The sequence below is a fragment of the Amia ocellicauda genome, chromosome 7 (assembly GCF_036373705.1).
Source record: "Amia ocellicauda isolate fAmiCal2 chromosome 7, fAmiCal2.hap1, whole genome shotgun sequence".
Taxonomy (NCBI): domain Eukaryota; kingdom Metazoa; phylum Chordata; class Actinopteri; order Amiiformes; family Amiidae; genus Amia; species Amia ocellicauda.
Genome location: NC_089856.1, coordinates 4,697,449 through 4,715,256, shown reverse-complemented (window position 1 = coordinate 4,715,256; position 17,808 = coordinate 4,697,449). Strand labels below are relative to the sequence as shown.

The 17,808-nt window shown below is 42.3% G+C and overlaps 1 protein-coding gene across 4 annotated transcripts in view; it reads left to right on the top strand.

The window, feature by feature from the left end:
• pnpla6 (patatin-like phospholipase domain containing 6) overlaps positions 1 to 17,808 on the top strand; it is a 64,931-nt gene that overhangs the window by 10,067 nt on the left and 37,056 nt on the right. For all 4 annotated transcript variants that reach the window (XM_066708081.1, XM_066708079.1, XM_066708080.1 and 1 more), the window contains exons 3-21: positions 1,528 to 1,575; positions 2,437 to 2,524; positions 3,151 to 3,233; positions 3,726 to 3,814; positions 4,353 to 4,493; positions 7,702 to 7,861; positions 10,246 to 10,326; positions 10,740 to 10,868; positions 11,060 to 11,140; positions 11,436 to 11,568; positions 12,117 to 12,191; positions 13,335 to 13,441; positions 13,568 to 13,747; positions 14,545 to 14,622; positions 16,054 to 16,259; positions 16,417 to 16,548; positions 16,764 to 16,887; positions 17,151 to 17,264; positions 17,496 to 17,571. In XM_066708081.1, coding sequence (XP_066564178.1) covers positions 1,528 to 1,575; positions 2,437 to 2,524; positions 3,151 to 3,233; positions 3,726 to 3,814; positions 4,353 to 4,493; positions 7,702 to 7,861; positions 10,246 to 10,326; positions 10,740 to 10,868; positions 11,060 to 11,140; positions 11,436 to 11,568; positions 12,117 to 12,191; positions 13,335 to 13,441; positions 13,568 to 13,747; positions 14,545 to 14,622; positions 16,054 to 16,259; positions 16,417 to 16,548; positions 16,764 to 16,887; positions 17,151 to 17,264; positions 17,496 to 17,571 — 2,125 coding nt within the window. The remainder of the gene's footprint in view (positions 1 to 1,527; positions 1,576 to 2,436; positions 2,525 to 3,150; positions 3,234 to 3,725; positions 3,815 to 4,352; positions 4,494 to 7,701; positions 7,862 to 10,245; positions 10,327 to 10,739; positions 10,869 to 11,059; positions 11,141 to 11,435; positions 11,569 to 12,116; positions 12,192 to 13,334; positions 13,442 to 13,567; positions 13,748 to 14,544; positions 14,623 to 16,053; positions 16,260 to 16,416; positions 16,549 to 16,763; positions 16,888 to 17,150; positions 17,265 to 17,495; positions 17,572 to 17,808) is intronic.

Genomic DNA, 17,808 nt, shown 5'->3' with positions numbered 1-17,808 from the left:
AGTTTGAGATATTTGGATACCCACGCTGTTCTGAACACAGGTTGTTTTGTTTACGTGTCAAAAGGTTACAGTTTCCTAGAATGTCCTTGTTTGGTGACGTGTGTATGGTTCCTGTGCAATACAGTTATTTTTTGTTGTTTTATATGTAGTTTAGCAGCTACGCACATGAGACTCAAGCACTTGTAAGAGAGGAAGGGAATAGGTACAGAGTGCAATCAGTCAGTAAAGGAAGATTGCTGATTAGACATGCATGCAAGAACTAAGGTCAAGTCAAGTTAATAACACCCTGTTCATTTATACAGAATGCTTTGGTTATAGTGGTGGAGAATGTGTTACCTTGCCATAGCCTTTTCAATATGTCATCATGATATTAGAAAAGGATTATATTTGACGTGGCTTTTATATAATTTTTAACTTGACGATTGAGGGTCCCAGGTGGATACGATGACTCCTAAACCAGGGGTAGTCAATTATTTTTTTGTCATGGTCCACATTTCTTGGTCAAGGCATAGTCAAGGTCCAGACTCCAGTCCACAGCGGGGAAATCACACCTCCAAATGCCCCACTATTCTGTGAATTAGTAATATCCCCTGTTGCTAATATTTAGTACATTTATTTGACAAAGTTAGAAAAACAACATAAGAATGAATGTAAATATAAGTATTAATTCACTTTCAGACAACTTTTAATTGTTTTAATTTGTTAAGGATTATTGTAGGCATATAGATAAACATAATAGAAACTTTCAAGCATTGTGTGTTAGATTCAAGTCTTTACTTTACCCCTTTGTCCCACTGGTCACTGCACAAAATTAATGTTGCAAAATAAGTGCAAAGAGGATTGAGGATCTCAGGGCGGGGGGTCTGGGGAGTCCTCCCCCAGAAGATTTAGAAAATTGGAGACCTGAAATGCTTGATTCCGAGTCATTTTGAATTTGAAAAACTTATCTCAAAATCTCAATGAAACCAGGCAGATTTTAACTCGAACATATCTTTGCTTCACAACCACATATCACCAGTGAAACATCCCATGTCAACTGACATTATGCAGCAAACTAGAAGCGGTTTCTGGTGCTTGTCAATCACAGAGATCTATTTTGGTTGAGCTCTGCAATTGAAATGGGTGAGGATGCAAACTCTCAATTTGTGCGCTGCTAGAAATATGCGTCTTAATTGGAAATAAGCTGTTTCCGCTTCTGATATAGGAGTTTCTAGGTGAATACAAGCTATGGCATGGTAAAATGTTAGTCTTCACGGAAAAGGCCAAGCTCTGAAATGCCCTGAGGTGCTAATTTGCCTCTGCCGCACTTCGCCTCTTCTGTGACCCACAGCCACAAGAAAGAAAGAATGAAAGAAATCCAAAACAAAAGCTCATTGCAGCCCTAGTCAGACAGAACAAGACTGAATCTGAGACGGCCAGAAGTGCAGCTTGCCAACAGGGAAAGCCCATTAACACACGAGTTACAGCCACATCATTCAGGCCTTGATGGAACAAAATCTCAAATGATTTTGCCCTGTTGTTTCACAGGATAGGCGAATCAAGACCTTTGTGGAGGACCAACTACAAACCAGCATGGTTAGTAGATTTCTTACTGTTTTATTATTATTATTATTATTATTAATAATAATAATAATAATAATAATAATAATAATAGCAAATAATAGTTATTCCTTGTATTGTTTTTATTACTGTGACTGCTTCTGCTACTACTGTTACTGCTGCAACTCATTTTATTTTTAATATTTTTTAAATGTTCATAATTGGGAGATTGGTGATCCCTCAGTCTATGGGAAGTGCTGCTTTGACTGCAGTGGGTTGGGTCAGATTGAAAACGAACCCAAAAACTACCCAAGCTTAGTGAAAATATGTCAGCTGTGATTTAAGCCTTATCTTTATCAATAAGACAGTGTGATGTTTATAGCAATATTTTACTGAGCCTATGTTTGAAGGTACAGTTGTTTTAAAGTCAAAATTAGCTATGTTTTGTACAAGTGGCAGTCCTCCGTCAGAACTGATTGCTTTGCTGTCGATGCATAATTCCTCGAATTGCATCATTCTACACTGGCCTAAACAGCTTCAAATAATTTGGCCTTGATTTAACTAGTTTAATAAAGAAATGTCACGAGGGATTTGTGATCAAGTGGGCTCTTCAAAAGCTGAAGGGGGAGCAGTGAACTCTTTCTGTGTATATCACTTGCTCTTTAAGCAGGGTGAATATGTAATTGGTCCCTTCTTATTTTCAGTTTAATTTAAATATTAAAGGGCCACATCAGACTTTCAAACACTGTTAGGGTTTTCCACAATACCAGGCGAGAAAACACAGCTGGGTTTATACTGCTGCAAGAAAAACAGGTCAAGCTCCTCAGAAATGGTGCTATAGTTTTTCATGCATCATGCTCTTTTTCTATCTCCATCACTCCCTCCCTCCCTCTCTAGATGGTGGGGGTGGTTATCGGTGCTGGCGTCTCGATCATCTTCATCGCCATCCTCATCTTCTTCGTCCTGCGCCGGATCCAGCTGAGGAGTAAGTCTTCCATCTCTCTCTCTGTAGTGGGATGGGATGCACCCCGAAAATTGCTTGAAATGTAGAATGTGAACCTCACACAGGACCAGCACACCAGTATAGTTTATACTTGTCTTTCTACTGCATTAGACTCTCATAATGGCACACTCCCCTTGTTAAAGATTCATTTGAACAGTAAGCTAGAGCCGATCGACCTTCCTTCCAGCTGACCTCAGCAATACTGAAATTGTAAATTCTTTAAAGTCTAACCTGAACTCTCAGGCCTGCCCTTGTAAACCGGGCTACACTTTGACAGCTGCTTAGCATTGTGGGAAGGTTTGAATAGCTTCCCGTTTAAAAGGAATCCAAGCTTCCTCTTGTGTTTATTTTCGTTTTTCGGTAGTAGTCATTTTTGCACATTTTTTCTTAAATTGCCCTTGCTTTCTAGTATGTTTACCATGCCTGCACGCCATGCTTTTTTTGATTAGCCTATGGTAACCAGGCCGGCAGTGTTGATACTTATAGCAGTGTAACACAGCCATGGCTATTCTAAATATAAAGCTTGGTATTACTGCAGTCTAGGGAAACCATAGCCAATATAAATTGGGTCTGTTCTTCCCTTCTCTGCAACCCCTTTCTGACAACAGATATCCAGGCTCAGGAAACCCCTAAATACCGCTTCCGCAAGAGGGACAAGGTCATGTTCTATGGACGCAAGATTATGCGCAAGGTACGGCCCTCCAATGTTCATTTAACATCCGTTTGAATATGTTTTTATTGGGTAACATTGGGGGACAGGAAACAGATCCTGAAGGTGAATAGTGCCCGGGGTCATTGAGATTACGGGCAGTAATCAAAGTCACTGAGAAGTCACAATAAGGTCAACCAGAGTAGAGAGACCACAGTACAGGACTTGCTAGTAGGAAGAGGGGTCTCTGTCTTGAGCTTTGCCAGTGTTTTGTAATCACAGTTTTGAATGAGTCTCTCCCCGTGTTTCCCTTGAAACAGAGTGCACGAACTTGGGTTATTAACGGCAACAGTGTGTTTCCAAATGCAGAGGAAGAGGAAGTGCTAAAAGGACATGTTGTGATAAAACCTGTGAGACAGGAAATAAATGCCAACTGCTTCTGATACAAGCGCTACAGAGATGCGGTTTTATCGTGTACTGAGCTGCATAGCTGTCTTCTGTTTTGCCTGATGCACTCCTTTCTCTGTGTCCCAGGTCTCTCAGTCCACCTCCTCTCTTGTGGGGACCACCTCGTCACGCCCGCGCTTAAAAAAGAAGCAGAAGATGCTAAATATCGCCAAAAAGTAAGCTTCTCTTTTTTTTAAAGCAGGTTCGTGTTTTTTGGTTTCTCCCCAAAATGATTTCCATCCATCTAAGGCAATGTTTCCCAACTCTGAGGTCATGACCCCATCTGAGGTTGCATCATACAGATTTTTGATTTGTTGTTTATGATGTGTTTTTTTTAAGTGTATATATATATTTAAATATAATCTAAAGAAAAGCTGAAATGTTTTTAAACTTTGTAAATTGAAAGTATAATCTGTATTAACATGTGTTGCAATGTGATATTCATGATGTAAATCATGTCTGTGAAGCATTTTCACTGTCCAAGTAAAAGGTTGGGAAGCCCAGGTCCAATGTATCCCAAATAAACATCTTCAGGTAGACGTATGGAAGATTATAAGATCTGCAGCCTTTTAATATGTGGATGATACTAAGTCGTAACAAAATCTACAAAGACCATAGCCCTCAAGTCCAGAGGTTTGACCCCTACTCTCTCCGGTGCGTCTAGTTCCTCCTGCTCCCTGTGTGGCCCTTCACTATCTCTGTGTCCCCATTCAGAATCTTGCGCTTCAAGAAGGAGGTGCCCACGCTGCAGATGAAGGAGCCGCCACCCTCAGTGCTGGAGGCAGATCTGACAGAATTCGATGTGGCCAACTCCCACCTGCCCTCCGAAGTCCTCTACATGCTGAAAAACGTCAGGTGTGTCCATCTGTCTGGGTAGCGACCCTTCTCCCTGTCTATTGGTCTACCCATTTACCTGTCTCTCTATGTACCCTTCTATTCATCTCCCCGTCTTCACGAGGGATTGGGTAGTGCACACAAGTTGTAGGAATTTTTAGTATTGAATTTATCCAAATTAATTAATTTTGGTTCATACAGGGCCTGCGTGCATCTGCCTTTCTTTCTTGATCTTGAGACGTCTGTAGCAGACAGAGACACTCAGTTCTCAAGACATCTGATTTCCCTTGCCTTGACACTTTCAGGGGATGAGGTAAACATGGCTATATTGACAATGAACCTTCCTGTTGTTTCTGAGAGTCATCCACCAGGTCACAGAAGTGGTGCAGTGGAAATGTACCAGCCTACTCAGCTTTTTGTTGATTATTCAGTAGCCAATATAATGTTAGCCTTGCATATGAATCAGTAATTAATGCATATTCATTGTTCTTCCTAATTATTCCCACTTTTCGAGGGTTCGAGGTCTCAACCTATACATAACCGCACCTGTTTACTTGTGGCTCAGAGCCTTCTCTGACCCCGGGAATATATCTCAGTCACCTGTTTCTCTATATTATTATATTACCATTATACAATTAACGGCTTATTGATTCCCTGTGGTCCTGTGGATTCCTTACACGTCAGATTTCTTACAAAGTCTAGACATAGAGGATCATTTAGGGCTGGTTTCCACTTTTAACTGTATATGGTGCATGGTGTAAGACTTGAAGTGAAACTCAACAGTTGAGCTGATGCCTCTCTGGGCCGCTTCCATGTCAATTACAACTGAGTCCCCAAACCTGGAAAGAGAAAATGGAAACTATAAGAAAAGAATTAGCCTAAATATTTTGTGCAGAATGTACAATTTGCTCTGCGTTTTCTGAAAGCAGTTGTAAAATTTGAAAGGTGCATTTGAAAGCGAGTGATGACACAGGCTGGGGATTGGAATAATCAATTTTAGAGTAGATGTAGTAGACCATCCTGCAAGACTCGATGCATATTTCTCTTGGGCCAGCCGGTCTTGATGTCTGTGTGTCCCCAGATCAATCCTCTTAAGCCTGTCACACTCCGTCACGGTGCGGCATGTCATGTTGCTTCACCTCGCGTCAGTTTTAAATGTAATGTATGTCAATACACCCAGACCACACCATCGTGTTGCATCAAGATTTCTCCCAGATAATTTTTTGACACGATGCTTGAGAGACCAATTACATTACATTATTTGTCATTTAGCAGACGCTCTTATCCAGGGTGACTTACATTTGTACCCATTTATACAGCTGGCTATTTTACTGGAGCAATCTAAGTGAAGTACCTTGCTCAAGGGAACAATAGCACTGCCCCACCCGGGATTTGAGCCCACAAACTTTCAGGTACGAGTCCAGAACCCAAACCACTACTTCACAGTGCTGCCGATGGCAGTCCAGTCCTGAATTACGTCACCATGTTGTACGAAGTTGTATGAAGTAGTTTATGATTTATAATAAAAATATATTTTTTTCATTGTTGCATATGGGTTTTGTATCCAGTGTCTCTTTCATATTATCAAGTTGATCCCTATAATTCCCTATAATAGAATATCCCTATAATTAATGTAATTAATATATCTCCCATCTCCCCACTGTCAGAGGTGGTAGGTGGGTCCTGTTCAAGATGTGACATAAAGGACACACCTACAAAAATATGCACAAAACAAACAAAAAATGCACTTATCCATGTTTAAACACACAGTACGAATGATTATTAAACTAAGGTAAATACTCTTTATTTTTAGAACAGTAAAATTACTTTTTTCTTTTACAAATCCAAGCAAAACGCTTTGCTTATTTACACAGCATTTGTTTAGTACCAAGAAAAAAGAAGTCTGAGCACCGTTACACCAGTATATTCAGTATTTAATTTAAAAATATCTTAAATTTAAATTCGCTATATATTTTACAATTACATACCACTAGTCGTCTGAATAAGGATATGTTACATTTTTAAGAAATTGACAACTTTGCACATGTTTCGGCTAACTTTTTTCAAAACGAGGCTATGATACAAACGAGACGCAGAGGTGGCCCGCATTGCCTTCAGACTAGTGCCAGATTCAAAGTGCTTTTGTTCACACACCAGGCTTACAAAGCACTACAATTTGAGTAAGATGCATTATTATTGTTGATCAGTTTTTTTTTTTTTTTTTTTCTTTCAAGCATTGTAAAACAAACTAATACAGATGTGGCATACACTCTGCCCAGAAAACTCACTCTCCCTCTCACTCCCCCTCCCTCCCTCCTCTCTCAGCTGTGGCTCTGGCGCAGCGCATAACCTTACACCTGCTATAGCATCACCCACAGGCTAAATTAGATTTTAAATATATCATTCTCTTCAAATTGATGGCCTGAGTCTACGGAGACACAGTCACTGATGCTGATAGGCAGAGCCTCGCACACTGGCAGTCTCCAAAAACACCGAGACCCCTCCCCAAAGATTTCAATAACAATCTGTATATTTTACCTGCACTTCTGTAATTTTGAAACTGTTTATTGTGCCTGATTTGTAATTGTGTACTGTATTTAGTACTTGTGTTTTGCTCATGTATCCTGTAAGTCGCAATGTATATCTAGGGCATCTGGCAAGGAATATATAATAACGTATTTTACAGACTGCACAGTGCAAAAAGCTTTTGTGATTTTATGTCTCATGAATCAATCAGTTGATACATCTGAGGTGAAGTGCCTGCTACACAACCTGAATTTGTTGGACCTTTTATCAGACTGAATGCGATCAAGAAATGTGTTGATCGGTCCAACTTCAGGACCCATATTTACAGCCCAATGATGGCAAATTGGCGATATTTTGGGAAGGGGACTAATGTTACTTCCTCCTTGTCACCACACAGTGTGGCATGTTTGTACACAGATGGTGAGTGCCGCTGCCCCAACAACTGTCAGTTTCCCAAAACAGAGATTTATTTTTATTTGTAACCGTAAAATGTAGTTCTGTAATTGTATTGTGTTTTTTGGTCAAAATGGGATCTCTGTCTTGATGCTTGGGATACGAGTTGGTGTGACACTATCCGTGGTGTGTCAAATTAGAAGTGACGCAACGCAATGCAACGCGCTGTTGTGTCCCAGACTTAAATTGCAGGAGTTTCTCAACTTGTGGAGTGTGGGCTGACAGCTTCTCTCTCCCTCCCTCTCTCCAGGGTGCTGGGCCACTTTGAGAAGCCTCTGTTCCTGGAGCTGTGCAAGCACATGGTGTTCTTGCAGTTCCAGCAGGGGGAGTACGTCTTTAGACCGGGACAGCCTGACAGCAGTATATATGTGGTCCAAGATGGCAAGCTGGAGCTCTGCCTCACTGGGCAGGTGGGTAAGGGGCAGTCCCTGAAAAACTCCAGGCTACGCAATTTGCCACCAAGTCTCACCTCCAGCACGTTGCACTACATACTGTGGCCCAGCTGTCTCCCACAGGACTTACGCAGAGTCCCAGTTCAATTCATTATCTAGGTTCTCCCCTCAACCACCAATTTCAAAAGGAAACTGGTACACAGGGCATCCAGCAGGCTGGATCTCAAAGTGCCGCTGTCCACTTCTGCAGGATTGGTACCCTGAGCACTTACAGTCCATTCCATTGCCCTGTGCTTTGGTCCATTTCATGCTAAATTATTGAAGACAGTTTCAGAAACAGAGTCGGTGATTTGAGCAAAGTAGTGGTTGGATCCCACAATGGCATTTAATGGAGAGCAGGACAACATTAGCCTTCCTCTCTTCTGTACCGTCTCCATCCCTGCCCAGTAATCTGTGTCTCTCTGTGAGTGTGTCTGTCTGTCTCTCTCTGTGTGTCGGAGTCTTACTATGATTCTAAAGCCAGGCCCTGCTTGTCTGAGTAACAAGGGGGAGTTTGCAAATCAGGTTCTAATAGTGGGGGAACAAATTGGAGCAAAACTAATGCATTGTGAATGTATCATTGTGAGAGCTGTCTGAGTGGGCTGGCAGGGCCTGGGAAATAACTGGCCGCTCTTTGTCTTACAGACCCTGCCCTTGCAGCAGACATTGCCCCTTTTCGTTTGCAGTACACTGGTTGTGGCTGTTCTTCCTGTGAAATACTGCAGCGCCATTTATGGTCACGTTGGCAGTTCTGTTGCGAAAGGCTGAAATGTTACCACAAACCTGTTATTGCATATAACTTTCTGTACAAGAGCCAGGCTAATCCACCACTTGTGGGGCATTCTGGATACAGTTTCTGTGATGCGGTGGATATTGTGAAATCTGTCTCAAATCACTTCTACTGTGACTGCTGACGAAACCAATAGATAGGATTGCTTTGATGCACAACTGCTTGACCATTTTAGCTTTATGGACCTGTAGCTGGGGTAGTCAATTATTTTGTGTCAGGGTCCAAATGTATTTGTCAAGGTATAGCCAAGGTCCAGTCATGGAGGGGGTTATGAAATGTACATAATAAAGTAAATGTATATTTTAGTATTAAAATGGGTTCAAACCACTTAAATTTTAATTCGTTAAAGATTATTGTAGTCATATAGATAAACATAATAGAAACTTTCAAGGATTTTGTGTCTTATTAGATTCAAATATTTACCATTCTCCCTGTCCCAATATGCACTGCACAAATTTAGTGTTGAAAAATGAGGGTAATTGAAACGGGGGAGGATGCACAACTCTCGATGTGTGCGCTGCTAGAAGTACGTGTCTGCATTGGAAATCATTTGTTTCCACCCCTGATGTAGGAGTTTCTAAGTTCCAAGCTATGGCACCATGCACCCTTGGTCATGTGTATGGACTTTTATATTTTAGAGGCGAGGTTGACATATGTCCACACGACAAAACGATGCACATTTTAGCTGTTTATTTATAGAAATCAGGAAAACCGAATACCTGTGTTTTTGACAAGTACAAAGTGCCGCTCTTGCCCCAGTGCAGAATGTGTACAGAGACGCCGAACAGGGAATCTGCGAGCAATCAACTCACTGACTCACATGAACATGGGCTCTATATAGGCCATCCATATTAATACGTAACGTCCTTTTGACTAATAACCAGGAATTGCTGCGACTAGGTTCCACACTATAACAAGCACTGAGTGCAACAAACCTCCATAACATTACATTTATATATAAATAAAAAGTTAATTACAATTATTCTCGCGGTCCAGTCAAAAGCGTCTGGCGGTCCGGATTTGGCCTGCGGGCCGCCTATTGACTACCCCTGACCTATAGGCTTGTGTGCAGAATTTATTGTTGCAAATGAAAAGCAGTTAAAAAAACAAACAAATTTCACTTCTTCTAACGCAAACATTTTAACATGTGTATGTATATGTATATGTATATATATATATATAATTTATTAATAAATAGATTAATACTTCTTAAGCTTGCCACAGTAGAATACCCGGTTTTCACTTCTAGAAGAGATTACAGATTGTAGATCCTGACATTGATTAAACCACTATCCAATGAACACTCGCCCTGGGTCCTTGCTGCAGCCACGATAGCTGCACTACTACACCCAAACTACTCAAACTACCCAACTCCTCCACCTGTTCTCTGTGTAATAACCTTCCTCGGATGAACCCTTTATGGGAAATATACCTAACCTGAAAGGAGAAAAGCACTGTAAGTTCTTGTAAGTAGGGTGCAGCCCTATGAAACCAGAACTGAGCATCTCACAGGGAGTCCACTAGGTGGCAGCAATGGCTTGATTGTCATTGGACTTTTTCTTTTTTTGCACAGGATGGGAAAGATGGAGTTGTGAAGGAAGTCTATCCTGGAGACAGCGTTCACAGCCTCCTGAGCATCCTGGATGTCATCACCGTGAGTACTGCAGATGCATATCAGGTCTTCGCATCGGCCTGTTCCTATATGAACTATAAAGTTGAGTGCTGGTTGAGTGGTCTCCATGGCATCTACAGGCTTTGTACAGTCAGGTAGGCACCTGTACAATTAGAGCTGATTTAACAAGCTGTGGCACTGTAATTGCTTTGGCACTAGATATGGATTGCTGTCCTGAAATCTAATCCCATGACCTAGTGGAAGAATTGGTTTACTTGCCTGCTTAGTTCAGCTCTCTGTGAGCGCCCTGGGGTGCTGCTGCGCATTTGTCACCATGGAGTGAGTGGACTTGAGATGGACATTGGTTTGTACAGCAGCACTGTTTCTTTGGCACAGCACAGAGAGGCTGATGGGAAAACATCATCAAAATCTAAATGTGTGAGTGTTTGTTTCAGGGTCATCAGAAGCCGTACCGGACTGTATCGGCGCGGGCGGCCGAGGTGTCCACAGTCCTGAGGCTTCCTGTTGAGGCTTTCCTGTCAATCTTTGAGAAGTATCCCGAGAGCTTAGTGCGAGTGGTGCAGGTAAAGAGAAGCTGTGTCTGCCTGCCGGCCTGAGGGTCCAAACCAGGGGGCACCCATCTGGCCCAGTCTGTGTGTGTCAGTTATGCGTGTCCGTGCATTTCTTGGTTGGTGTTTGTGTGTGGCCACCTTTTACTTGGTGAGTCTCAACATCTGCAGGGGCATGACTAAATTAGTTTCTCCTCACCGTGCAGATTATTATGGTCCGTCTGCAGAGGGTCACAGTCCTGGCTTTGCACAACTACCTTGGACTGACCAATGAGCTCTTCAGCCATGTAAGTTTCTGCTCCATCTTAAAAACCTTAACAGGTGTTTTTGAGTTTATTTTTTAACTATTTTCCAATGTCATCCTGAATATTGTTTTTTAACTAATCTGGGGCCATGGTTGTGTAGTATATTTAGTATAACTCGATGGTGCCAGTTGGTGGGGTGTACCACTCAAACGATGTGCCTGGGTGAAATATCGCAGCCCCCCTTTCCAGTGGAACTGCGATGTGTTGCACTGGTGGGCTCAGCAGCCCCGCGTCCGAGTGGAGGGGCTCACCGTACTGTCATGTCTGTCTGCCCCAGGAGAGTCAGCGCCTGCTGCCCCTGTCCCCCCACCCCTCCCGCACCAGCCCCGTCCGGCACAGCAAGCGCTTCATCAGCACCTCGGTCTGCGAGGAGCATCGGGACGGCAGCGGCAAACCAGCAGAGCCAGTTGGTAAGAGCCTGGGGGCACTTCAGGATTGTCTCTTGGTTGTTATTTAAGGCCAGGTTAATGACTATCCTATTTAACCAGGCCTAGAATATTTTTTTCTTCCCCTGGTTTGTAAAGCACCTTGAGACATGTTATTATGTATATGAGGCGCTATCCGAGAATCTAATAATTGATTTACTTTCCTTCTCTAAAGTTATTCTAAGTGCATTGTGCAACAGAAAATGTATGTGAAACATCTTTTTTTCTTTGTTGTTTCTCGTCGATCTCAAAATGCTACCTTTCTCTGCACTATCAACGTGATGTGGATATCCCACAGGCTGTGCACAATTCACTACATATGATTTCCCTAGACTGGCATGAATAATGTAAAATCCAGCTGGAGATCAACAAAAACACACAGAAACTGCATTCTCAGCCTTCTAAGTTTTCACTTCTGCTGTTCTGCTCATGAGGATTTCCACACCCCTAGGCGCAGAGACATCCCCCCCATTCGAATCAAACGGGCTGTCTGCTCCTCTAATGTTGTGCCCCCTTGGTTTGTGCTTCTGCAGGGGGCGATCATGTAAAAGAAGGCAACCCAGTGCCAACCCTGAGCCGTGCCATTTCCATGCCAGTGGATATTGCGGGTAAGGCAGGCCTTCATTTTGCCCTATAAGGGAAATGTGACAGTTTATTTAACTGCCATTCTCCCTCCTTCCTCCTTTATAATGTATTTACAGTTATGCTTGTGTCCAATCTGACTGGCGCAACAGTTATTTCATGTGGTGCACTGGGCTTGTCGAGTCTTATCAGAACTGCCACAGTCAGGGCGGAGCTGTTTTGCTCTTTCCCTCAGATAGCCCTATTTCCTGTAATAATGGACTATGTGTATATTTGAATAAAAGAAAAGAAAAAGCCCAACTGCCTTATCAGAGTTCACTTACACTGACAGCCAAGGGTGTCATTTTTCTCCACACACCAGTACATTCGCAAGTGTTCATTTCAATGTGCAACAGAATTACATAGTTCATTTCCTGTTTATAATACAGAGCAGAATTTAACAGCTTTCTGAGAAAAGTCTGAACAATTGCACCAGAACACCACCAAGTTAGGGTACAATGAGCAGAAGCCGCATGCTATTCAACTGAGATTCTGATGGTTTATATTTTTAATAACATGATCTCTATTCAAATATTCAGATCTCTACTTGAATGATTGTCCGTTGTTGTTTTGGCTTAGATGTGGGTGTCAAGTAGTTTTTCTGACATGGCAGACTGAAGAGAGGATTTAGTTTTTATTAGGGCCCCAGGAGAGAGGAATCAGATTCTCAAAATAACTATATCATCTCTGAGACTTAATTGACACACATGCAGGATTTATACAGTGGGTACCCTTGAATCTGCAATCCACAGCAAGAACCACACATGAACTCCCATGACATGCTTTTTCTAACATCCCTGTTCTAGAGGTTTTATAACTGTGTGCTCTAAAAGGAAGTAGCAAACAGAGTTACAAAACAATCAGGCTTCAAATTATCCCATTCACTTTTCAGTTTTTGTTCTGCCTCAAGTTCAAATGGTTATGGTTGCCTTCAGCTGTCACCTGCATGTCGAGTAACAGATTTAACATCCACTTGTTGTTTCATACAAGGCAAACTGATCTGCCTTCAGTCACACCTCTTGTACCTGATTTTCCTGAGGACTTTACTAGATGACTGGGTTTTGGCCTAAATCGGGCTCCCAGCTGGGGCAGTTGATTTTACTACCCTAACGTGTGATTTCTCCCGGCAGGGATGCAGAAGGGCCTGCGCTCTGACTTTGACATGGCATACGAGAGGGGGCGCATCTCTGTGTCTCTGCAGGAGGATGGCATTGCCAGCGTTCCCTCTTTCACCCGGGTGAGCATGTGTGGGAGAGCCAGGTGGCATATTGGTGTGTTGCATTGTGTTCTATCTTACTGCACTGTTGTGTATGGTTTTCTAATGTACTGTACTAAATGTTGGTGTTCTTGTCTCCCCCGTCAGTCGCCGTTTCAGGAGACTCGTGAGCGGAAGTCAGTGACAGTAGAAGAGCAGCCATCGGGGGTGTACCTGTACCCCGAAGAAGAGGTCCTGGACAGTCTGTATGGGCCCCTGCATGGCAAGCACAACGCCACCCTGTTTGAGGAAGCCAAGAAGGAAGTACTCAAACTCATGCGCATTGAGGTAACTCGCCCCAAAGTCATCTAAAGCTGAGAAAGATAGCTTCCTAAAAATCCTGACTGTATTTTCGCTTGTCCTATGGCTGTCAAATTAAACCGTGTACAGCTGTGGATTGTGCCTCACATCTAGTTGTTTAATACTTGGTATTACTGATCTTACCAGAGTGTTTTTTCATATCACTGATGGAGCTAGCAAACCGTAAATATAAGTTTCATAAAGTGAGGATTACGATGCTGTGTACAGTATGGCACAGTGCACAACAATATAGAGAGCATAATGTTTATTGGAAAAAATACGCTGCTTTCCACATTAACCTGAAATACACCATTGCTAACCGAACGTCCATCAGCAACTTACTTTACCTTAAAACGCACAATAAACTGAACAGTTATGTATTTTTATTTATTTATTTATTTATTTATTTTAAAGCACACAAATAAACCATAAAAGGAAATGCAGCTCATCAGAGGGCTTTGTAATAGATATAGCAGTTGCCAGATTTTAAGTCCATGTCTGGCATCATCGGGTTTACTTAATGAAAAAAGTAAAGACCGAGCTTAAGATGGCAATTCTAAAACCATGAACAGCATACACATTTGATTAAGCTAAGGGTTCAAATAGACTGAGTGTCACAGAGCATACAGATTACAGCAGGGTGTATCACAAGATGTTGACTCACTGAGTAACGGATTTGCTTGATACCACACCTTTCTTCTCGGTCAACTTTCAACTTTCTTTTTAACAGACTTACGATTTCCCAATAACTCATCATCTCTCTCTCTGTCCTTGTGCCCAACCAGGATGCCTCTCTGCTGAATGGACGTGTGACTCTGCATCATGCAAAGGCTGGGGCTGTGTTAGCACGACAGGGTGACCAGGTAAACGCCAAGGATCCAAGTCAATATAAATGTAATGTGCATCTATAGAAATGTGTGTAAAGCAGATGTAGTTTAATAACTTCCAATCCAAATCTTGGGTACAGCCCGTAGAAAAGGTGTGCATAAATGCGATGAAAGTGACTGGTATTAACCACTTCAATACCATGACCAATGCACGTACGTCAAATTAAAACCCTCACACAGGGCTTGTTTGTCAAGTTTCTTATTCTATTAGAGACTTCTCAAGCTTCTAAAGTTTTGTTCCCCAAAGGCAGTACTGATACTGTAGAATGTGTATTGAAAGCCAGGGAGGGCGATCATGTGATGTTTTTATCCAATCACATGTTGTTTAGAGCTTTCCACTTACCTGTCTGTCTCTATTGCAACAATCCATTCACCTTTTACAAGTATATAAATAGTTTTATATTATTATTGCTAGTTTTATTATTAGTTATACTTGTGCTGAATACAGTGCAATGAAGCAGGTGTTTGTAGCAGCCAAATCCATCACAATGCTGTGCAAAGCCCTGTAGTGCATCCCTCCAAGTTTTTTGTATTGAACATTTCAATAAATGGCACAGAGCAGGTGGGTGATGGCTCAAGTTTTGATTGTGATTTGAGTTTTACTTGATAATTACTGTTCATTATTTATTATTATAGCATTTAATTGTAATATTCTTATTTGTGTTTCAGTGTAATGTTTATTGTTTTTATTAGCAGTTTAGATTTGTATTACCATATTTATTGTTCATTATTACAAAAGTTAATTATAAAGTATAATATTGTAAACAAAAAATATATTTATATCGCATTTGCATGGTCTTCTTTGTTCAAATAAACTGGTGTTTTTTTAATGAACATGGATATGTAGTACAGAAAAGTGTAAAGGGTTAATGAAAAACACATTTTTAAAGCCATTTCAGGTGTTAAAACATGATTATGTTTATTTTCAGAATCTGGTACCTGTGAAAGGTTCATTTTTTCATCTGGTGTTGAAGTGTTTAAACAGCTGCCCAATTCTCTGCATTCATGCCCTTATTTACTGTATTAAACTCTGCTCCTTCTGCTCCTGCTTACTTAATCATTGTTAGCACTTCTGTTGTGCAACTGCAACTTCTCCTATGCCTATCCCATCCTTAAGCACATACCTTAGCTGCATTGTATGCAATGTCTGCTAATTGCACTGGAATGAATGCTTTAGTTTGTACTGATTTATTGTCTTATTGCACTTTTTCATACTTCAGAATGTTTATTGTGTAAACTGTAAGTAGCCCTGGATAATGGTTGTGTCGAAATCCGGCCAAGTAAACATACTTGTCTAGTGTTGACTGTTGTTGCTCAAGTTCTCTCGTCTACCTTACATCATGCTCTCCCATCTTGATCCCTCTCCCAGGTCCAAACGAGCCTTTTATACTGTCTGTCTCTCACCAGGACGTAAGTCTCCACTTCGTGCTGTCAGGCTGTCTGCATGTGTACCAGCGCATGATCAACAAGCAGGAGGACGTGTGTCTGTTCGTCACCCAGCCCGGGGAGATGGTGGGCCAGCTGGCTGTGCTGACCGGGGAGCCCCTCATCTTCACCATCAAGGCCGTGCGAGACTGCACCTTCCTCAAGATCTCCAAGTCCGACTTCTACGAGTGAGTCTTGCGAACAGTGCAGCTACTCTCTAACAGTTGACATCGTAGAACCACACAATGCCAGACAGGTTCAAATAACATCAGCTGTAATGGCTCCTGTAATCTGAAACTCGGAACAGGACCGTGTGAGATTTTATTGCACTTCTGTCTCCTGCAGGATCATGCGAGAGCAGCCCAGTGTCGTTCTCAGTGCCGCCCATACAGTGGCCGTGCGGATGTCGCCCTTTGTGCGCCAGATGGATTTTGCTATCGACTGGATGGCCGTGGAGGCTGGCCGGGCGCTCTACAGGTAACCCGAACCCCCGGGGCATCCTAGATTTCAAATGATACCAGCATACAGTGTGCTGTTAAGGAGTTTCCCCTATCACAATGGGATTTTTTATTTATTTTTTCCCTTTTTCAGACAACGCTGTGGTTCAATGTAATCTCTAAGCAAGCACCATAAGCAAAAGATCAGTGAGCACGGATGAGCTCAGTGACCTAGTTCTCATGTTTTTTTCTCAGGCAGGGCGACCAGTCGGACTGCACTTACATCGTCCTCAATGGGCGTCTCCGCTCCGTCATCCGCAAAGCCAATGGCAAGAAGGAGCTGGTAGGGGAGTACGGGAGAGGAGACCTCATAGGAGTGGTGAGGAGTACTGCTCCCCTTAAGTTGGATCTTAATAGGTTTACCTGGAAATTGTAGATGCAGATGCATCTCTCTTCATTATGCTCAGAAAGTTGTTTGAGTCAATCAGTTGGGAGACATATAAACTGTGGCCTGCACAACAATAAAGTAAAGATTTTGTTTTAAGGAAATTTAAAAGACTGTCGGAATGGTTAAATGGTATTGCCTTTTCTGCTCACTTTGCGTGGCATAGACTCACTTATTTGGTTTCCTCTGCACCCCAGGTGGAGGCCTTGACCAGGCAGCCCCGCGCCACAACGGTCCATGCCGTCCGGGACACGGAGCTGGTGAAGCTGCCCGAAGGCACCCTCAACAACATCAAGAGGAGGTACCCACAGGTCAGTTGGCATCAGGCAGGGGGAAGCTTTGACTCCTCAATTTCATAAATGTGGACCTTTGACATTTGTTTTTATTTAATACCGTGGGAACTCTCTATCACAGAACAATGGCACAATCTGTTTCCAAGATAATTATTTCATGTTGTAGGTGTTTCCAACTGCAGATTAGGTACCGGGCCCTTATCGGTGGGTGACATTTGGTGATTGATTGTAGCTTTTGAGCCCTTACAGGTTGTGACCCGACTGATTCATTTGCTGGGACAGAAGATCCTGGGCAACCTGCAACAGATTCGCGGCCCGTTCTCAAGTGAGTATTGGAATCTTCTTTAATGTTTGTACTGCAGAACGACAAAATATAACAAGCCACTTTAATTGGGATTTACCCATCTTGCAGACCTGCCAACCTGTACGCATTTTGAGATCAAAGTACGCTGGTATGCATTGTAACACCAAATAGGGCTGTAGTTCTGCACACTTGCCGTTATTAACCCCATTGATTTAAATACTGAGCAGAGCCAATACAGGCTCAAAATGTGGAAGATTG